Here is a 23,607-nt window from a genome sequence, read left to right on the forward strand (position 1 = left end):
CAAAGAGCTCACAGTCTACCTTGTGATTAAATAAATAGATAATCAGTGTGATCTAGTTTACAATTAAATAATAGAAAAATCAGTCAAGAAGTGCCAGTGTCACAATGGAGCAAGAACAGAGTGCTCTAGGACCACTCGTCTCCATTTCCTTGCATCTCAGTGGACAAGAGCCTCGAGCTCTATGGTCCTGCTCCCTGGGAGCTGCTGGACCTAAAGGAGTTTGTCCTTGTTACTGGTCCTTGTCCGTATCGCTCCCTTGCCCAAAACAGATTCTCCTTGTTCTCATGGTCCTGAGTTTCTTTTGCCTCCCAACTTTAAAGCACCCAGGAGAGTTAAGATGCAGCAACAAGGGAAACAGGGAACTGCTGTGGTAAGACTCCTCAAGTTCTGCGGTAAAGCAGCGGGTAGCCTGGAAGTTAGGAATGGTGGGAGAATAAAGGAGTTGCACGAGAAACTTCATATGTAGGTCCTTGACTTTGAATCCTTTTTTTGTCTTTTAGTTTGATTACATGATAACTCAGAAAACTGTCCACATTGACACCCATTATATCCTGAAGAACTAGTCCTCTGTGTTCATACAACTCTTTGTACATCCCCTTATTATAGTGCTTATCTCACAGTGTTGCATTTGTCTATGTTAAGTCTGTCTCTCACTGTAGCTATGAGTGCTGGGTCTGGCCCAGTGCCTGCCACTTGGCAGCTTTGTGGAGCGTGAAGATGAGAGAAGATCAAAATGACTTTATTGTGAGTTTTGTTGGATTGCAGTAATAAACTCTATACACTAATCTTTGGTCATCTGTCTCATAACAGCTTAAAGAGAAGGAATGAGAGCACTCAGGTCTGTGTCCTGCTTTCATCCTTCAGTTCCTGCACCACCCCCTCTCACTCACCCTGCCCTCATCTCACTTAGTCCAAACAGGTCAAACATGGCACAATTTAGCTCCCTCGGGAAGAGCCTTCCACAGGGTCCATGTTCTGATTAGCATCACAAAGGAATTCTTCCTCTCATCTTGAGAAAGCTTTTCCAGCCTCTCTCAGCCCCACTTACCTTATTACCTAACCCTTCAAACTGTGGGTTATGATTTTACTCTTTTTGGCACCACAGTCCCACAAATTTACAATTTCCTTGTGATATTCTTGACTCCAGAAACTGATTCTTTCAAGTGTGAGTGTCTACGTCTGAAAGACTGAGCCAAACATTTATGTAGATTATGGGAATGTGAAGAAGCAGACATTAGAAGGCTTAGAAGAGAAAAACCATGTAACAGAAGAAGGAATATCTGTTCATTATACTTGCTTCTTTTAAGCTGACCATAACAGGTGAAGATAGTAGTTGAGTAGAGATGATGTCATTTAAACGGTAGGAAAGTTTTCATTATGGGAAAAACAGCTGTAAAACAATTCACTCTAGAATCTTCTCATCTCTATAAATGGGGCTACTAGTTCTAAATTTATGAACTTGCCAAAACCTACTTGTACTATCTCTAAACAGGTCTTAAGGTGTCACCAGATGCTCCAAACAAATCTAGCCTAGCCTATCCTGCTAATGAACATGCAAACAGTTTTCCCCATCTGCCACCTCTGTCTAAAAGGCTAGGAAGGCCTTCCTCTCTGATCACAAAGAATGTAATTACTGTCTATAGAGAAGTCAAGTACAAAGGCCATCAGCCTTTTCAGGCCACCAAAGATTAACAGCTGCCTCTCCTTTAATTGGGAGAGGTAATAACAGTTACTCTAGTTAATAATTGAATGGATTCCTAGGCCATGTAATTCAGATTGAAGCTGTCATTTTTTGCTGGCCTTTAGCTAAGCTGGGTTATTATAATGGAGCCTCTAATCCTATTAGTCAGTTGTCAGTCTCACAGTGGGAGAGAGCAAAGGAAGGGAGAGCTATTAAGGTGTTATGTCTGGTACACAAGTAAAGCCACATATTTCCTCTTCAGAGGTATTTTTTTCTTGCTCACATCAGAATGGTAAAGCTATTTATGAAAGTTCTAATTTCATAATTTCTGTCTGAACGCAGAGTATTTGGAAAAGGGGTAACAGAAAAAAGGAGAAATATCTAGTTCACCTTTCTAGATGAGGTATTTTCAATCAGTTAACAAACTTTGCTTGGTATCTGCAGTATGTGCATCCTGTGCTTGACCACAGTTGAGAATGCAGAGGTAGGAGAGCTTAGGCTTCACAGTGTAGCACATGAACACAAAAAGCTCTGGGATAAAGTCAAGAGTGATAAGGGCCATAAGAGAAATACAGTTAAATACAAAGACCTTTTGACTTTTGTTGAGGGGATCAGGAAAGACTTTATGAGTGATTTGATCTGGGTCTTAAAGGATTGAGAGATAGCATTTGAACATTACAAATCGAGAAGGGGGCAGGTTGGATGGAGAGTATAGTTATGGTTAAGCATTTTTTGCATACTTGCTTTTTTCTAGACACTGAGAGGGATAGGAACAAGTATATGACCATGTATTTGAGGAGCATCCAGCCTCACTGTGGCATCCAGGAATATAAAGAGAGCAGTGTATAGGAAGTACCACGTGATTGGCACAAGAAGCTAGTGTGGTGGGAAAAGAGAGGAGGAAGAAATGAGAGGCTCTCTACGTCCTTTAAGTCTACCTGGATTACTGTGTGAAAGTGATCTTCATTTGCATAAAGAGTATTTAATGCCACCTGCTTAAGAAGGTGTTTTTCCCCCCTTGATTTTAACATTTGGGCAGCTCATCATTGAGCCAGTTTGAGTTTCCCTTTCTGTCCCCCTGAGGTGAAAAAGGCATAGGCTATCAGAGGATTGTCTCATCTACCTTTATGTACAGAGAGAGGGAAGAGCTGTTCATTCGCACTGTGTTAGGAAATAGGATCCAGTGGGAGGTGTTTCTCCTTGTTATGCTCACGGGCCCCTATAATTGTGTTAAACTGTCATATCTCACAGGACATTTTTGCTGTTTGAGAGAGATCTTTTCATTTGTTCATCCTTTTGTTCAGTCACTCATCCATCAAGTATTTACCATTTCTGTTCTGTGTCATCACTGGGGCTGCAGAGATGAGTCAGCTGCCACTCTTGAGGAGCTTGCAAACAGAGAGAAATGGGGCCCTGAGGTAGGGCAGAGATGATGGCATGAATAGGAGTTGATGTGGGGCATGAAGAAGAAGTTAGGAGGATACTGAACAGTGTTCCCACTTGGCCATGCTCTGTGGATGAGAATCCAAAAATGGCTTGTTGGATCTGTAATACAGAAGTGCACATGACCAAAACCATCCTTGATTTCTCTGGGGAGAAATTTGTGAGTTTTTTTATTTCACAGTTGGTTTTGCTTTTTTTGCTTCAGTTCCTTGAAAAGGTGCAATTGATAAATTAGAACTTCAATTTTCAATAATACTTTAATAAAAATTTGGCTTTGAATGGCCTATCTTCCTGAAATTGGCTTTTTTTTTTCCTGCTTAATGTCTGTTAGAGCCCATGTTTTAAGTTTTTCAAGAGGTCATATCCATGTTGTTGGCACTGCATGAAAGGCTTTGAGTTTATTTTGTTTTGTTTTTAAGGCATAGATGTGTACATTAAGATGGTCTGCTTTCACTCAGTCCTTTTCCCCTACACTTTTGCAATGTTGACCCAGTTCTCTCTTGTTGTGGAAAGGTCTGTGAGAACAGCAGTGGTGCTGTTTTGTTTCTCTGTGGACAGATTGCATCAATTGGTGCATCTGCTTGGCTTAGGGTATGACATAACTTTGAGTTGAGAAATATCAAAATACAAAGGCTTTACACTGAAATGGAGTACAAGTGGAGAATTTAGTTTCTTGGTGGCTATTAAGGAGGCTCAAGGTGAACATGTGTTTCAGTCTCGAAAAACTGAATTTTGTTCTCCGGTCATGAAGCTCAATCCCAATGAAAAACTATTCCACTAGGCACATGCAGTAACAGGAATTGTATCCTGGGATCATACCAGAGCAATTGACTATCTGTGTTTTCACAGTTAAAATCCTGTTAAAATACCTTTGTGAGCCTTCTTTTCCAAAACTGTTGATGAAGCATTTTCCGAACAACCGTTGATGAAGCATTTTCTAAGTACATTCCCCTCTGCTAAGTGTTGGGGATATGGTGATGAAGAAGACATGGTCCCTGGCTGCAGGAAGTTCTGAGTTTAGTGGGGATACAAAGATGAAAAGCTAGAGGATCATCCCTTCTAGGAAGATCAGTATATGCCAAAGCACAGAGGCATGAAACAGCATGGACCACATGGGGAATCTGGTTGAGAGAGAGGCAGGAGCATGGCAGGGAAGGAAGCTGTTAGAGAGGGATCAGATTCTGAAGAATTGTGCTAAAGAGTTTGGGCCTCATTCTGTAGACAGTGAGGAAGCAGTCATTCAAATGTTTCACCCACAGAGTGGCATGATCACATTTACTCTTGAGAATATTATCTTCATTGCATATAAAGGCATCCAGAGCAGGGCTACTCAAAAGAGAGTCCACAGGCCAGTGCCAGGCTACTGTCACTAGAAGATGGTGAGATAAGTACACAAATCAAGAGTAATTTTATGTCTTTCATCTAATATTTTAAAATGTGGGCTCAAACTTAGTACACCTTTTTTCCCTCATTTGTTTAGTATTTAATTTGTATTTCACAAAACTGTTGGTCACAATGGAGTGAAAATATTAAAAACAAAGAAACAAACAAAAACACCTGACTTTTATCTTAGAGTGTTTGGGAAGCACTGCTCTAGAGAATGGTGTGCTGTGAAGTAAGCTAGGATCCAGAGATACTAGTTAGGAGGTTGCTGCAGTGCCTCAAGCAACAGACCATGAAAGCCTGAACTGACATGGTAAGAATATAGACATGGATAGAAAAAGCAAAAGTTAAGGGCCATAACAGGAGATGAGTAATCAGAACTTGGAGGCTGAATCAGTGTGAAAGCTGAGGAAGAAGAAAGAGTCTAGAAGGGCAAATGTTCTTTTAAGAGTCTGCTGAAAGTTGGACCCTTGCTCTATGCATTATTATGAGCTTTTCCATCCCTGTTTTACAGAGATGTTTCACTTATTTTTAATGTGGTTATTTTTTCATATTATTAAATATTTTATCTATAATTCCTATTTGAGTATAGAAGAAAGGATATGTACATATGTGTTTGCTTCCCTATCTTGACTCAGAGCCCCTCTGCCGTTTCCCCTGGGCTAAAGATGCTTCCGTGATACCCTAGGCCTGGCTCTGGTAAAACTGCTGGTAGGATAACCAATCACTACCAAATTAAATATTCATACGTACTACATGATCTCATTTATATGAAATTCTACCGTGGACAAAACTAACCTACGGTACCATAAATCAAATCAGTGGTTGCATCAGGGAGGAGGGATTGACTGTGAAAGGGGCATGAGGGGACTTTCTAGGGTAATGGAAATGTTCAGGTCTTGATAGGTACTCATCAAATTTAACTGAATGGTATCCTTAAGATCTGAGCTCTTCACCCTATTGTAAAGTATACCTCAAATTAAAAAAAAAAAAGCCAATGAACAAAATGTGTTCAACCCCATCATTATCAGGGAAAGACAAATAAAATCCTCAATTAAATGTGAGTATACAGGGACTTCCCTGGTGGTCCAGTGACTAAGAATTGGCCTGCCAATGTAGGGGACATGGGTTCAATCCCTAGTCCGGGAAGATCTCACATACCATGCAGTAAAGTAAGCCCATGTGCTACAACTACTGAGCCCGTCCTTTAGAGCCTGCGAGCTGCAACTACTGAGCCCGTGTGCCACAACTACTGAAGCCCACACGCCCTAGAGCCCGCACGCTGCAACTGCTGAGCCCACACTCCGCAACTACTGAAGCCCGTGCCCTCTAGGGCCCGTGGGCCACAACTACTGAGCCCATGTGCTACAGCTACTGAAGCCCACGTGCCTAGAGCCCGTGCTCTGCCACAAGAGAAGCCACCACAGTGAGAAGCCCGTGCATCACAACGAAGAGTAGCCCCAGGGCTTGAACCCATGTCCCCTGCATTGGCAGGCGGATTCTTAACCACTGCACCACCACGGAAGCCTCACTGCATCCCCGCCGCAACTAGAGAAACCCGCATAGAGCAACGAAGACTGAACACAGCCAAAAAAAAAGGCGAGTATACACCCATTAGAATCACTAAAGTTTAAAAAAAAAACTTGATAAAGGCAAGTTTTGGTGTCATTGTAGAGTAACTGAAATCATCACGGCACTGCAATGTGTACAAAAATTGTTCTGAATATTTTAGAAAGCTGTTTGGCTATAGCTAATAACACAACCTATGCACACTCTGTGACCCAGCAGTTCTGCTTTTAAGCATATACTCAACTGCATGTCACATGTGCCCAAATACATATACAACAATGTTGAAAGCAGCATTGTCCAGAGTTTCGAAGTGGAAACAACCCAAATGTCAATCAGCGGTTAAACATTTAAATAAGTTGAGGTATGTAATCAGACAAAGGAATACCATACAGCAAGGAAAATGAATCGAATACTGCTACAGGCAACAATATGGATGAATTTAGGGGAAAAAACAAGCAAGAAAAATTAGATATTATAGAATATATAAAGTGTGATTCTATTTTTATAGAATTGAAAAGAAAACAAAAGGATTCTGTGATTTTAGAAGTCAGGAGAGCCTTTACATCGGGGAAAGACGGAGAGATAATGAGTAGGATGGGCAACAGGGGTATTATGGCATGTTATAGAGCTTTATTTTTTAATTTTGGAGTTATTACAATGTGTTTTCAATTTGCCATATAGTTTGCTATATAGTTATGATTAGTGCAGTTTTATCTGTGTATGCTATGTAGTAATACAAAGTTGTTACTATTTTCTAATTATATTGACATCCTAGCATAAGAAGAAAGAATGGTAACAGCATTATGGTTTTAAATAAATTACTGAGCACCTAGTTTTCAATTTTCTGATTGTTAGTTTTATTGCAAGGAAACATTTTTTCATTAATAACAACATAAATTGTTAATTTTTAATCTTAAAAGTGTGAGGTCTTGTCTAGGATTCATGATGAACTTCTTATAGTCTCAGACTGTATTTTATTGTGCACAAAGAATGAGTAAATGAATGATTAAGATATTATACTACCAAACTCCAGACATGTACTGGAGCCAATAATTGATAGTCCACATCAAGCAGGCAGAGCATTGTGCTTTGAACATCAGAAGAATCAGGAAAACATGTTTGACAGAGCCTGTGAATAACTCATATATCTCCCCCAAGTACCCCCCCAATAAAAAAGCCCCTCAGTATTCCAAAGACATTTGAAGGCTTAATGAACTGTAGAATACTATTAAAAGAAATATAAGGGGGTATTGTAATAGAGGGGTTGAATATTAGTTTCCTAGGGCTGCCATAACAAAGTACCACAGACTGAGTGGCTTAAATAGCACAAGTTACTTTTCTCAGAGTTCTGGAGGCTGAAGGCCAGGGTGAAAGTGTTATGAGGTTTGGTTTTTTTCTGAGGCGTCTCTCCTTGGTTTGTAATTGGACACCTTCTTGCTGTGTACGGCCTTTTTCTCTGTGCATGTGCATTCCTGGTTTCTCTTGTTCTCTTATAAGGACAACAGTCATATTAGATTAAGGCCTCACCCTAACAGCCTCATTTTAACTTAATCACCTCTTTAAATTTCTTATCCTCAAATACAGTTACATTCTGAGGTACTAGGGGTTGGGACTTCAACATAAGAATTCAGTGGAGGGTGGGGACACAATTCAGCCTATAGCAGGTTGCTATCCTGTATTTCACATATTTGATGCAGTGATTCTGTGTATGCTTAAAAACTTGCCGTCCCCATGCCAGAGGAATGCAAAGAGCTTATATATCCTTCCCACAAGAATGGTATACAAATCAGAAGTTGTATAGAAAAATCATAGGTTGAGTTCTAAAATGGTTACTTAATATTCTCCCTAAAATAGGTGAAGTGGCTTTTTTTATTTTTATTTATGTATTTTTAGCTCTTATCATTATCACAGACTTTTTTTTTTTTTTACATCTTTTTTGGAGTATAATTGCTTTACAATGGTGTGTTAGTTTCTGCAGTATAACAAAGTGAATCAGCTCTATGTATACATACATCCCCATATCCCCTCGCTCTTGCGTCTCCCTCCAACCCTCCCTATCCCACCCCTGTAGGTGGTCACAAAGCACTGAGCTGATCTCCCGGTACTATGCGGCTGCTTCCCACTAGCTATTCTACATTTGGTAGTGTATATATGTCCATGCCACTCTCTCACTTGGTCCCAGCTTACCCTTCCCCCTCCCCATGTCCTCAAGTCCATTCCCTACGTCTGTGCCTTTATTCCTGTCCTGCCCCTAGGTTCTTCAGAACTTTTTTTTTTTTTAGATTCCATATATACGTGTTAGCATACGGTATTTGTTTTTCTCTTTCTGACTTACTTCACTCTGTATGACAGACTCTAGGTCCATCCCCCTCACTACAAATAATTCAATTTCGTTTCTTTTTATGGCTGAGTAATATTCCATTGTATATATGTGCCACATCTTCTTTACCCATTCATCTGTTGATGGATACTTAGGTTGCTTCCATGTCCTGGCTTCTGTGAATAGAGCTGCAATGAACATTGTGGTACATGACCTTTTTTTATTTTATTTTTATTTTTTTAATTTTTTTTTTTTTTTTTTTGCGGTACGCGGGCCTCTCACTGTTGTGGCCTCTCCTGTTGCGGAGCACAAGCTCTGGACGTGCAGGCTCAGCAGCCATGGCTCACGGGCCCAGCTGCTCCGTGGCATGTGGGATCTTCCCAGATTGGGGCACGAACCCATGTCCCCTGCATCGGCAGGCGGACTCTCAACCACTGCGCCACCAGGGAAGCCCTACATGACTCTTTTTGAATTATGGTTTTCTCAGGGTATATGCCCAGTAGTGGGATTGCTGGGTCGCATGGTAGTTCTATTTTTAGTTTTTTGAGGAACCTCCATACTGTTCTCCATAGTGGCTGTATCAATTTACATTCCCACCAACAGTGCAAGAGGGTTCCCTTTTCTCCACACTCTCTCTAGCATTTATTTTCTGTAGATTTTTTGATGATGGCCATTCTGACTGGTGTGAGGTGATACCTTATTGGAGTTTTGATTTGCATTTCTCTAATGATTAGGGATGTTGAACATCCTTTCATGTGTTTGTTGGCAATCTGTATATCTTCTTTGGAGAAATGTCGATTTAGGTCTCCTACCCATTTTTGGATTGGATTGTTTGTTTTTTTGATATTGAGCTGCATGAACTGCCTGTAAATTTTGGAGGTTAATCCTTTGTTAGCTGCTTCATTTGGAAATATTTTCTCCCGTTCTCAGGGTTGTCTTTTCATCTTGTCTGTGTTTTCCTTTGCTGTGCAAAAAAGCTTTTAAGTATCCTGAGGTTACATTTGTTTATTTTTGTTTTTATTTCCATTTCTCTAGAGGGTGGGTCAAAAAGAATCTTGCTGTGATTTATGTCATAGAATGTTCTGCCTATGTTTTCCTCTAAGAGTTTGATAGTGTCTGGCTTTCCATTTAGGTCTTTAATCCGTTTGGAGTTTATTTTGGTGTATCGTTTTAGGAAGTGTTCTAATTTCATTCTTTTACATGTAGCTGTCCAGCTACTGTCCAGTAGCTGCACCACTTATTGAAGAGGCTGTCTTTACTCCATTGTATATTCTTGCCTCTTTTATCAAAGATAAGGTGACCATATGTGTGTGGGTTTATCTCTGGGCTTTCTCTCCTGTTCCATTGATCTATTTCTGTTTTTGTGCCAGTACCATACAGTCTTGATTACTGTAGCTTTGTAGTATAGTCTGAAGTCTGGGAAGCTGATTCCTCCAGCTCCATTTTCTTTCTCAAGATTGCTTTGGCTATTTGGGATCTTTTGTGTTTCCATACGAATTGTGAAATTTTTTGTTCTAGTTCTGTGAAAAATGCCAGTGGTAGTTTGATAGGGATTGCATTGAATCTGTAGATTGCTTTGGGTAGTACAGTCATTTTTACAATATTGATTCTTCCAATCCAAGAACACGGTATATCTCTCCATCTGTTTGTATCATCTTTAATTTCTTTCATCAGTGTCTTATAGTTTTCTGCATACAGGTGTTTTGTCTCCTTAGGTAGGTTTATTCCTAGGTATTTTATTCTTCTTCTTGCATTGGTAAATGGAAGTGTTTTCTTAATTTCTCTTTCAGATTTCCCATCAATAGTGTATAAGAATGCAAGAGATTGCTGTGCATTAATTGTGTATCTTGCTACTACCAAATTTATTGATTAGCACTAGTCGTTTTCTGGTAGCATCTTTAGTATTCTCTATGTATATATAGTCTCATGTCATCTGCAAACAGTGACAGCTTTACTTCTTCTCTTCCAGTTGGGATTCCTTTTATTTCTTTTTCTTCTCTGATTGCTGTGGCTAAAACTTCCAAAACTATGTTGAATAATAGTGGTGAGAGTGGACAACCTTGTCTTGTTCCTAATCTTAGAGGAAATGGTTTCAGTTTTTCATCACTGAGAATGATGTTGGCTGTGGGTTTGTCATATATGGCCTTTATTATGTTGAGGTAAATTCCCTCTATGCCTACTCTCTGGAGGGTTTTTGTCATAAATGAGTGTTAAATTTTGTTGAAACCTTTTTCTGCATCTGTTGAGGTGATCATATGGTTTTTCTCCTTCAATTTGTTAATATGGTTTATCACATTGATTGATTTGCGTATATTGAAGAATCCTTGCATTCCTGGTATAAACCCCACTTGATCATGGTGTATGATCCTTTTAATGTGCTGCTGGGTTCTGTTGGCTAGTATTTTGTTGAGGATTTTTGCATCTATGTTCATCAGTGATATTGGCCTGTAGTTTTCTTTCTTTGTGACATCTTTGTCTGTTTTAGTATCAGGGTGATGTTGGCCTCGTAGAATGAGTTTTGGAGTACTCCTCTCTCTACTATGAGTTTGAGGAGGATAGGTGTTAGCTCTTCTCTAAATGTTTGATAGAAGTCACCTCTGAAGGCATCTTGTCACGGGCTTCTGTTTGTTGGAAGATTTTTTTTTTTTTTTTTTTTTTTTGCGGTATGTGGGCCTCTCACTGTTGTGGCCTCTCCCGTTGCAGAGAACAGGCTCCGGACACGCAGGCTCAGCGGCCATGGCTCACGGGCCCAGCCGCTCCGCAGCATGTGGGATCCCCCCGGACTGGGACACGAACCCGTGTTCCCCGCATTGGCAGGCGGACTCTCAACCACTGCGCCACCAGGGAAGCCCTGTTGGAAGATTTTTAATCACAGTTTCAATTTCAGTGCTTGTGATTGGTCTGTTTATATTTTCTATTTCTTCCTGGTTCAGTCTTGGAAGATTGTGCTTTTCTAACAGTTTGTCCATTTCTTCCAGGTTGTCCATTTTGTAGTTACTTGTAGTAATCGCTCATGATCCTTTGTATTTCTGCAGTGTCAGTTGTTACTTCTCCTTTTTCTTTTCTAATCCTGTTGATTTGAGTCTTCTCCCTTTTTTTTTTTGTTGAGTCTGGCTAATAGTTTATCAATTTTGTTTATCTTCTCAAAGAACCAGCTTTTCGTTTTATTGATCTTTGCTATTGTTTCCTTCATTTCTTTTTAACTTATTTCTGATCTGATCTTTATGATTTATTTCCTTCTGCTATCTTTGGGGTTTTCTCTTCTTCTTTCTCTAATTTCTTTAGGTGTCTGGATAGGTTGTTTTTTTGAGATGTTTCTTCTTTCTTGAGGTAGGATTGTATTGCTGTAAACTTCCCTCTTAGAACTGCTTTTGCTGCATCCCATAGGTTTTGGGTCGTCGTTTTTTCATTGTCATATATTTTTAGGTATTTTTTGATTTCTTCTTTGATTTCTTCAGTGATCTCTTGGTTATTTAGTAGTGTATTATTTAGCCTCCATGTGTTTGTATTTTTTACAATTTTTTTCCTGTAATTGATATCTAATCTCATAGCATTATGGTTGGAAAAGATACTTGATAAGATTTCAGTTTTCTTAAATTTACCTAGGCTTGATTTGTGACCCAAGATATGATCTATCGTGGAGAATGTTCCATGAGCACTTGAGAAGAAAGTGGATTCTGTTATTTTTGGAAGGAATGTCCTATAAATATCAATTAAGTCCATGTTGTTTAATGTATCATTAAAAGCTTGTGTTTCCTTATTTATTTTCATTTTGGATGATCTGTCCATTGGTGAAAGTGGGGCGTTAAAGTCCCCTACTATGAGTGTGTTACTGTCGATTTCCCCTTTCCTCGCTGTTAGCATTTGCCTTGTGTATGAGGTGCTCCTACGTTGGGTGCATAAATATTTACAATTGTTATATCCTCTTCTTGGATTGATCCCTTGATCATTATGTAGTGTCATTCTTTGTCTCTTGTAGTAGTCTTTATCTTAAAGTCTATTTTGTCTGATATGAGAATTGCTACTCCAGCTTTCTTTCGGTTTCCATTTACATGGAATACCTTTGTCAGTCTGTGTGTGTCCCTAGGTCTGAAGTGGGTCTCTTACAGACAGCATATATACTGGTCTTGTTTTTGTATCCATTCAGCCAGTCTATGTCTTTTGGTTGGAGCATTTAATCCATTTACATTTAAGGTAGTTATCAATATGTATGTTCCTATTACCATTTTCTTAATTGTTTTGGGTTCCTTATTGTAGGTCTTTTCCTCTCTTGTTTTTCTTGCCTAGAGAAGTTCCTTTAGCAGTTGTTGTAAAGGTGGTTTGGTGGTGCTGAATTCTCTTAGCTCTTGCTTGTCTGTAAAGGTTTTAATTTCTCCATCGAATCTGAATGAGATCCTTGCTGGGTAGAGTAATCTTGGTTGTAATTCTTTCCGTTTCATCACTGTAAATATGTCCTGCCACTGCCTTCTGGTTTGTAGAGTCTCTGCTGAAAGATCAGCTGTTAACCTTATGGGGATTCCTTGTATGTTGTTTGTTGCTTTTCCCTTGCTGCTTTTAATATTTTTTCTTTGTATTTAATTTTTGACAGTTTGATTAATATGTGTCTTGGCATGTTTTTCCTTGGATTTATCCTGTATGGGCCTCTCTGCACTTCCTGGACTTGATTGACTATTTCCTTTCCCATATTATGGAAATTTTCAACTATAATCTCTTCAGTATTTTCTCGGTCCCTTTTTTTCCTCTCTTCTTCTTCTGGGACCCCTATAATTCCAATGTTGGTGCGTTTAATGTTGTCCCAGAGGTCTCTGAGACTGCCCTCAATTCTTTTCATTCTTTTTTCCTTATTCTGCTCTGGGTAGTTATTTCCACTATTTTATCTTCCAGGTCACTTATCCGTTCTTCTGCCTCAGTTAGTCAGCTATTGCTTCCTTCTAGAGAATTTTAAATTTCATTTATTGTGTTGTTCATCGTTGTTTGTTTGCTCTTTAGTTCTTCTAGGTCCCAGTTAAACGTTTCTTGTATTTTCTCCATTCTATTTCCAAGATTTTGGATCATCTTTACTATCATTACTCTGAATTCTTTTTCAGCTAGACTGCCTATATCCTCTTCATTTGTTTGGTCTGGTGGGTTTTTACCTTGCTCCTTCATCTGCTGTGTATTTCTCTGTCTTCTCCTTTTGGTTAACTTACTGTGTTTGGGGTCTCCTTTTTGCAGTCTGCAGGTCCATAGTTCCCGTTGTTTTTGGTGTCTGCCCCCAGTGGGTAAGGTTGGTTCAGTGGGTTGTGTAGGCTTCCTGGTGGAGTGAATTGGTGCCTGTGTTCTGGTGGATGAGGCTGGGTCTTGTCTTTCTGGTGGGCAGGGCCGCATCTGGTGGTGTGTTTTGGGGTGTCTGTGACCTTATTATGATATTAGGCAACCTCTCTGCTAATGAGTGGGGTTGTGTTTCTGTTTTGCTAGTTGTTTGGCATACGGTGGCCAGCACTGTAGCTTGCTGGTCTTTGAGTGGAGCTGGGTCTTCGTGTTGAGATGGAGATCTCTGGGAGAGCTTTCACTGTTTGATATTACATGGTGTCAGGAGGTCTCTGGTGGAACAATGTCCTGAACTGGGCTCTCCCACCTCTGAAGCTCAGGCCTGACACCCGGCCAGAGAACCAAGACCTGGTCAGTCACACAGCTCAGAAGAAAATGGAGAAAGCGAGGGAGGGAGGGAGGGAGGAAAATAAAGTTATTAAAATAAAAAGTAAAATAAAATTATTAAAAATTAAAAAGTAATTAAGAAAAAAAAAAAAGAAAGAGGAAAGCAACCAAACCAAAAACAAATCCACCGATGATAACAAGCACTAAAAACCACACTAAAAAAAAGAAAAGAAGAAACCGACAGGCCAAACCCTAGGACAAATGGTAAAAGCAAAGTTACACGGGCAAAATCACGCAAAGCATACACATACACACTCACAAAAAGAGAAAACGGAAAAAAAATATATATATATCATATATATATGATATATCATATATATATGATATATATATATGATATATCATATATATATGATATATATATATATATAAAGGAAGAGAGCAACCAAATCAATAAACAAATCTACTGTGATATTAAACTCTAAATACTAAACTAAGATAAACATAAAACCAGAAACAAATTAGATGCAGAAAGCCAACTCCAAGTCTACAGTTGCTCCCAAAGTCCACCTCCTCAAATTTGGGATGATTCGTTGTCTATTCAGGTATTCCACAGATGCAGGGTACATCAAGTTTATTGTGGAGATTTAATCCACTGCTCCTGAGGCTGCTGGGAGAAGTTTCCCTTTCTCTCCTTTGTTCTCACAGCTCCTGGGGTTCAGCTTTGGATTTGGCCTCGCCTCTGTGTGTAGGTCGCTGGAGGGCGTCTGTTCTTCACTCAGACAGGACGGGGTTAAAGTAGCAGCTGATTAGGGGGCTCTGGCTCACTCAGGCCAGTTGGAGGGAGTGGTACAGAATGCAGGGCGAGCCTGCGGCGGCAGAGGCCAGCATGACATTACACCCGCCTGAGGCGCGCCGTGTGTTCTCCCAGGGAAGTTGTCCCTGGATCACGGGACCCTGGCAATGGCAGGCTGCACAGGCTCCCGGGAGGGGAGGTGTGGATAGTGACCTGTGATTGCACACAGGCTTCTTGGTGGCTGCAGCAGCAGCCTTAGCGTTTCATGCCCGTCTCTGGTGTCCGCGCTGATAGCCGCGGCTTGCACCCATCTCTGGAGCTCAGTTAGGTGGTGCTCTGAATCCCCTCTCCTCGTGCACCCTGAAACAATGGTCTCTTGCCTATTAGGCAGTTCTAGACTTTTTCCCAGACTCCCTCCAAGCTAGCTGTGGCGCACTAGGCCCCTTCAGGCTGTGTTCACGCAGCCAACCCCAGTCCTCTCCCCGGGATCCGACCTCTGAAGAAGCCTGAGCCTCAGCTCCCAGCCCCCACCTGCCTTGGCGGGTGAGCAGACAAGCCTGTCAAGCTGTGGAGTGCTGGTGGGCACCGATCCTCTGTGCGGGAATCTCTCTGCTTTGCCTTCTGCACCCCTGTTGCTGCGATCTCCTCCGTGGCTCAGAAGCTTCCCCCCCGCCAACCCCCATCTCTGCCAGTGAAGGGGCTTCCTAGTGTGTGGAAACCTTTCCTCCTTCACAGCTCCCTCCCTGAGGTTCAGGTCCTGTCCCTATTCTTTTGTCTCTGTTTTTTCTTTTTTCTTTTGCCCTACCCAAGTATGTGGGGAGTTTCTTGCCTTTTGGGAAGTCTAAGGTCTTCTGCCAGCGTTCAGTAGGTGTTCTGTAGGAGTTGTTCCACATGTAGATATATTTCTGATGTATTTGTGGGGAGGAGAGTGGTCTCCACGTCTCACTCCTCCACCATCTTAAAGGTCTCCCCTTTTTTAAAAAAGGTACATCTAACTGGTTAGTTATTAGATTATCTTGTATTACTGAACAAAGAAGTTCTAGCAAAGGAAATCTTTGTGGAAGTCAGTTTGTCTTGTTAAGTGGTAATTAACATTACAAAATAATCCAGTTTTTAAAAGTGTTGCTAAAAACTTCTGTATGAAATGATTTTTTCCTATGCTTGGAGTGCTTCATCCCTTTCCCTTTTCTTTTGCCTGTCTCAAAACCTCAACTTTCTCAGAAAAGTCTGTGCTGACCCCTTTCCCCAATATACAGTTGATTCCCCCACTGTTCTCATAGAGCACCTTTCCTTTTTCTTCAGAGTACTTATTGTAATTCAAATTGTTTTATTTATATTTATTTGATGAATGTTGGTCTCATCCACTAAATTTTAAGCTTCATGGGGGACAGCAACTATGATTTTTTGTTCACCACTTTTGGCCTATAGTTCCTAGCACTGAGTAAGCATTCAATAAGTGTTTGTAGAATAATTGAACCAACAGAATATTTCACACTACAACTAAATATTTCATTTGGTTATAATTTTATGCCTGGGAAATGGGGTTAATTTCTTTTTGTATTTCTGTTTAGAATGTGGCAGATCAGATTGCATTTCAAGTTGCTGGTGGATTAACAGCCCTTGAACACATTCTTCAAGTAGTGGTCCCAGTCACAAATGTGAACACAGTTTCACGAATTCCTCCTAAGTAAGTATAGTTTTTTAATCTGTCTTTCACGTTTCACTTGTGAGTCATTTCTGCCCTATGGTTTCCATATGGGGGACCACAGGAAAATTGTATGTTTATTCAAGCTTGAATAGCAAAAGCTTACACTCCCCATTAGGGAGAAAAACAGAGGTGCTCGACTTCATTTACAAAACTCAAATTGAGCTTGAAAAGCCTTATGAAGGAAATTTCTTTGGTCTGTGACCTTTTCTAATCCTAAATCAAGAAGAACTGATGAACTTGTGAGAAGTTCTAACTGCTTACAAAATTTGAACAGAAATGAGTAGTAATAACAGCTAACTTTTTGTATTGCATACAAAAAAGGAGGTAAGTACATTGACAAAGACCTGAGCTGTGAAATTTGAAGAAGTCCCTAACGTACAGGAAGAGCAGTCTGAGGCCAAGACTGCCATAGTCTGGAGTCCCAGCCAAATAGTTGGGAAGTGGATTGCAGTTTGGTCTTTTAACTGCAAATTGCTCTGTCATAAGGATCATGTGCATCCTTTAGACCCAAGATCTACTTGCTTATTCTTTTATATCACCCTTTGGTCCCTGGCCATCTAGGATGTAGTAGCAGACAGCATTATTTCAGAAGTATTGTATTCCTGAGTTGTAACATGCACAATTTTTGGATTGTGGAGACTCTTATTTACAGGGTTTAAATGAGAAGTTTTGATAAAAGTTCAGTTATATCACTGAGAAACTTTTAAATATTTAATTAGCTCTATAAAAGTGATTGCTTCATTTGTGTGCTGGATACAACAGAAAAAAAAAAATTCCAAGAGTATGTTATCTTTCTTCCTGAGAGATATTTGGTAAAATAGAAATAGCGCCAGCTTTGGAGTCAAACAAACCTGAATTCCAGTTTTACCTCTGCTGGTTACTAGTTGGGAGAATTGGAACAAGTGCCTTAATCTTGTTGCATCTGTTTCCTCATTTGGTCAAACAGGGGTAATCATATTCACCTCACAGTGTGGGGATCAGTTGAAGTAATAATGTATGTGAGAGTTCTTTGTAAACCTTAAAGTGTTATATAAATATTAGGTGACAGTTTTTAAAGTAGTAATCTTGCCTGGTTCAAGACAGTCTTATCTATTTGACGTGAGAGATTTCTAAGTACAGACTTTGATACTGAGTTAGTTTGGGTGGTTTTGCTCTACTGACAAAGTAGAGATTAATGAAAGAAGGTATAGGTGTCCTTTAAAGTCAGGATATCTTTCTTTGGAGCAGAAAACCATACATGGGGCAGTTATAGCACACAAATAGATGTTCTAACCCAGAAGAGTTGCTACTCCTTATCAAAGTAGACTTTATTGACAGTGTGTTGCTTGGCATGTTGTCAGCCCTCAATGTATATTAATTGTCAGAGAGAGAGGAAGGAAAGAATGAAATACAATAAAATGTTTGAGGTAAGAAAGGAAATGACATTTGATTCTTTGGGACAGTGCTTTTCATAACTGTTAATAATTCATATTGTTCATCTTAACTGCACCTATAGTTTTTTTGTTTTTTGGTTTCATTGTTGTTGTTGTTGTTTTGTTTGTTTTCTGGTAGGTTGCAACACGCATGACCCTGAGCTCCCTTAATGGTAACCTAGATGAAATGCCTATTTCCCCAAAGCTACTTTTGTCATTGTGGCAGAGGGCATGTTCTGGTGCTTATTTGTGCCTCTTGTTTAGGGAACAGAAGAGGTTTCCACAGTTCCCAAAAAGACCTAAGTAAGAATTAGCACACCTGCTTTGGAAAGGAGCCATGGAATCCTGAAAGTCCAGATCAATGCTTCTCAGCTGGCCACAGTACCAGGATTGAGAGTTTGTTTCTTCATCTCATCTTAGGCCAATAAGTTTGTGTTTTCAGCCAGGTACTGCTTACTGAGTGAGGCCAGCACTCAGGGCTGTGGGCATCTAGCATTGACTCTAAGATTCTCCTGTCCGTCCTTAGCACAGCTCAAGATCATGACTCTACTTTCTAAACTAGCCTCACTTCTCCGGGCTAATGAATTAGGGTTATGCTGCTTACTTGGAGACAGGCAAGAAAAATGCCACAACTACATTAGATTTAAATGTAGACTCAAAGCACACTGGTGGGCCTGAGTCAGTGACTTTTTCATATTCCTCCTAACTGCTCTCTGGCCTTGGGACTTCCTTTGCTCTCAACTTGCCCAGATCCTCCCCTTCTATCCCTGTTGAGCTCCCAGCCCTCATCATCATGAAACTTCTGCCACCTTAGCGCATTTTGTTTTCTGCTTCCTGTGGCCTTTCATGGCTCTTACCTAGAGAGACTGTATTTTGTTTCTCGTTGTTTTTTTTTTTTTTTTTTTTTTACTATCCTACAGTAGTTCATTTTTCTCAGCAATAAACAGGAAAAGATTTGAGAAGTTGCAGCCACTGTCTAGTAACATTTATCATGTGGATCACCTATGACTGCAAGCCTAATGCTTCACTGCCCCTGCAGCCCCAGAGCTCTGTGAGTGGAAAAATCAACTCCCTGATCCTCTTTCCTCACCAATTTGCCCATCTTCCTTTTTACTACACATGGTACCTCAGCAGTTGTCCTATAATTATTGCTAGGTAACTCCCTCTGAGTGAATATTTTGCTTCCAGCAGAATTTTTTAGTGTGAAATTGAGAATTATACCCACTTATGAAAATTTAAATTTTTGAAACCTTTCTGAATGTTCACTGGGTTGTTTTTCTTTTTTTTAGAAACAGAGAAAGCCCATAAACCTGCTTGAATCCTTTTCAAATTATCATTGGTTAGGTCCCATTTGTTTATTTTTGTTTTTATTTCCATTATTCTCAGAGATGGCTCCAAAAAGACATTGCTGCAATTTATGTCAAAGAATGTTCTGCCTGTTTTCCTCTAGGAGTTTTATAGTATCCAGTCTTACATTTAGGTCTTTAACCCATTTTGAGTTTATTTTTGTGTATGGTGTTAGAGAATGTTCTAATTTCATTATTTTACATGTAGCTGTCCAGTTTTCCCAGTACCACTTATTGAAGAGACTGTCTTTTCTCCATTGGCTATTCTTGCCTCCTTTGTTGTAGATTAATTGACCATAGGTGTATTGGTTTATTTCTGGGCTTTCTATCCTGTTCCATTGATCTACATGTCTGTTTCTGTGCCAGTACCATACTATTCTGATTACTGTAACTTTGTATTATAGTCTGAAGTCAAGGAGCCTGATTCCTCCAGCTCCGTTTTTCTTTCTCAAGATTGCTTTGGCTATTCAGAGTCTTTCGTGTTTCCATACAAATTGTAAAATTTTTTGTTCTAATTCTGTGAAAAATGCCATTGGTAGTTTGATAGGGATTGCGTTGAATCTGTAGACTGCATTGCGTAGTATACTCATTTTAACAATATTGATTCTTCCAATCCAAGAACACGGTATATCTTTCCACCTGTTTGTGTCGTCTTCAGTTTCTTTCATCAGTGTCTTATAGTTTTCAGAGTACAGGTCTTTTGCCTCCTTTGGTAGATTTATTCCTAGGTATTTTATTCTTTTTGATGCAATAGTAAATGGAATTGTTTTCGTAATTCTTCTCTTTGATCTTTCACTGTTAGTGTATAGAAATGCAACAGATTTCTGTGTATTAATTTTGTGTCCTGCAACTTTACCAAATTCATTGATGAGCTCTAGTAGTTTTCTGGTAGCGTCTTTAGGATTTTCTATGTATAGTATAATGTCATCTGCAGACACTGACAGTTTTACTTCTTCTGTTCCAACATGGATTCCTTTTATTTCTTTTTCTTCTCTGATTGCTGTGGCTAGGACTTCCAAAACTATGTTGAATAAAAGTGGTCAGAGTGGACATCCTTGTCTTATTCCTGATCTTAGAGGAAATGCTTTCAGCTTTTCTCCATTGAGTATGATATTAACTGTGGGTTTGTCATGTACAATGGAATATTACTCAGCCATGAAAAAGAATGAAATAATGCCATTCGCAACAACATGGATGGACCTAGAGATTATCCTACTAAGTGAAATAGGCCAGGCAAAGACAGTTATCATATGATATCACTTATATGTGGAATCAAAAAAAAAGATACAAATGAACTTATTTACAAAACAGAAATAGGCCCACAGACATAGAAAACAAACTTATGGTTCCCAAAGGGGAAAGGGGTAGAGGAGGTATAAATTAGGAGGTTGGGATTAACATATACACACTACTATGTATAAAATGGATAAACAATAGGGGCCTCATGTATAGCACAGGGGACTATGCTCAATATTTCATAATAACGGGCTTCCCTGGTGGCGCAGTGGTTGAGAATCCGCCTGCCAATGCAGAGGACACGGGTTCGAGCCCTGGTCTGGGAAGATCCCACATGCCGCAGAGCAACTAGCCCCGTGAGTCACAATTACTGAGCCTGCGCGTCTGGAGCCAGTGCTCCGCGGGAGAGGCCGCGATAGTGAGAGGCCCACGCACCGCGATGAGGAGTGGCCCCCACTTGCCGCAGTTAGAGAAAGCCCTCGCACAGAAACGAAGAGCCAACACAGCCAAAAATAAATAAATAAATAAATAAAATTTAAAAAAAAATATTTCATAATAACCTATAAAGGAAAAGAATCTGAAAAAGAAGATATAGATAGATAGATAGAGCTATAGATTTATAGATATATAGATAAGACTGGACCATTGTGCTGTACACCTACAACTAACACAATATTGTAAATCAACTATACTTCAACTAATATATATATATATCAGTTATTACTGAAAGGACTTGGTCGGGATATGGTATTCTAAAATCAACCTTTTTAACAAATGTGCTCCAGTAAAATTGTTTTCAGTGCCAGGAAAGATCACCATGAAACAAGGCAATTTTCTTTCTTTTTTTTTTTTTTTTTGAATTTTTATTGGAGTATAGTTGCTTTACAATGTTGTGTTAGCTTCTACTGTACAGCAAAGTGAATCAGTTATACGTATACATATATCCCCTCTTTTTTAACAAGGCAATTTTCATTTCATGTTGTATCTACTTTTGGAATGACTCATGTTATTCTGCCTCCTAATTTTACTTGGAGAAAACAAGTACAAAACAACGAATGACATATTCTAACCTTTTCTTTGGTTTAGACTAATAACAGTTGTTTTACATAGCTTTTTTTAAAATCAAAGTATAGTTTATTTACAGTGTTGTGTTAATTTCTGCTGTACAGCAAGGTGATTCAGTTATACATATGTACATTCTTTTTTATATTATTTTTCATTATGGTTTATCACAGGATATTGAATATAGTTCCCTGTGCTATTAGGACCTTGTTATTTATACATTCTATATATACTAGTTTGCCTCTTAACATAGCTTTTAATATTTGAAAATAAATGATAGTTTGTCATTTTCTTTGGGCTAAAGGAATGCCCCATGTTATGTAAATAAGAAGATGGATCTGCTGTGACCTAAACTTTGTGTTGTGTTTTTGTAGTATATTTACATAGTGGCAATGATAACAGAAGTGAGAGTTGACATTTGCTGGCATTCCACATCTCCAAGCCCTTTTCAGGCAACAGTAAATGTTCATATTTCATAAAGAAGCCAGCAAACCTTTTGGAACACCAAAAATGATACTGGGCTGTCTTTCCCAGGTTGCCTTTTACTTATCTGGTATTTCTAGTTCTTGACAGGTACTCATGGACAATAAAGGGGCCAAATAGTTAAGCTATTCTACTTAACTATTTTATTCTCTAAGCTGCTCTAGGTTGTTCTGTAGCAGAACTAACCAGCCCCTCTTTCTTCTCCATCAGCCTTGCTTCTCTTCCTCCATTGTCCCTCTGGACACAATTTTTTTATATGTAAGTAGTCTTATCAACATGGAGCAGTGCAGACCACATTGTATAATGGAGAACAGACAGGCTCTGCAGTCAGATCTGAGCTTAAATCTCTGCTTTCCACTTGGTAGCTATGGGATCATGGGCTAAATTGCTTGTTATAACAGAACCTCAGTTAAATGGTAACCCTACCATGTAGGGTAGGGCTTGTTGACTGCTAAAAGTGTGTGTATTTATTAAGTGCTCTGCACAAAGAAAGCACTTAGTTAATATCAATGGGGGTTTTTTGGTAGTTGTTATTGTCTTGACTCCACTTACCCTACTTAATTATTGAACTTTAAATCCCTAAGTCTGTATCACTTTGGGTTCTAAGAATCTATGATCTATTAATTTTACTTGGTCATTTGTTTTTTTCACCCTAAGTCCAAACTTCATCCTGGTTAATTTTGGCCCAGCCTGTCAAGATCGTTTTTGGATCCTGATTTGGCCTCTAATTTAGTTTCTTTTTCTTTAACTTTGTGCCACTCCTGAAGTTGATCTGTAAAAGATATGTATCTTCATCTAAATCATTGAAGAAATATCAAACAGTTTAGAGAATAGTCCAATTTAGCACTTTATTAATGTTGCCAAGTACTCCATTCGTTGTGTTATCTTCTCCTCAGAGATACTGTAATTCCTTGGGATCAGAGACCATAGTAAATACATTACTTATAAATCATATGATATCGTAGTAAATATCATTTGAATACATGAATGAATTCATTTTCTGAGACACGGAAGTAAAGCAGTAAAAGAGCACACTGCTTCAAATACTTGACTCTGTGGACTTAAAATATGATCACATCTCAATCTTAGCCAAATAAGGCCCTACTGATTTTGACCACTCTGTTAGCTAGACTTAAGGCAATATGTTTTTATTCCATCTTTAAACTTCTGTGGATTTGTATATCTTATATCTATAACTTCTTTCCTCAAAAGGTCAAAGGGAATGCTACAACTATATTCTTGGTTGTTGTCCTTATCACAGTTTTAGAATCAGAGTACACGGGTTTATATAAGATTACCCCTGTTTTAATCTATGATGAAAAATAAATTCTTCCTGCTGCTGTGGCCCTTATAAAGTATACCTCTCTATTCACATCAAACAAATTAAGTTGCTTTTTTGCTTCTTTAGAGTATATACATTTATCTATCTAGTAAATCAGTCTCAGGTAGAACAATAGTCACTGAATACAGTAAAAATAAATAAGTTTAGGATGATGTGAGGTAGAGCCTTGCTTACTAGGAAGATCACAAA

The 23,607-nt window shown here is 39.3% G+C and overlaps 1 protein-coding gene across 4 annotated transcripts in view; it reads left to right on the forward strand.

Moving 5' to 3' along the window:
- The window catches only part of SCAPER (S-phase cyclin A associated protein in the ER), a 493,982-nt gene that overhangs the window by 321,170 nt on the left and 149,205 nt on the right, over positions 1–23,607 (forward strand). For all 4 annotated transcript variants that reach the window (XM_073801292.1, XM_019950258.2, XM_019950268.3 and 1 more), the window contains one exon: positions 16,401–16,516. In XM_073801292.1, the coding sequence (XP_073657393.1) occupies positions 16,401–16,516 (116 nt within the window). The remainder of the gene's footprint in view (positions 1–16,400; positions 16,517–23,607) is intronic.

The sequence above is a fragment of the Tursiops truncatus genome, chromosome 2 (assembly GCF_011762595.2).
Source record: "Tursiops truncatus isolate mTurTru1 chromosome 2, mTurTru1.mat.Y, whole genome shotgun sequence".
Taxonomy (NCBI): Eukaryota; Metazoa; Chordata; class Mammalia; order Artiodactyla; family Delphinidae; genus Tursiops; species Tursiops truncatus.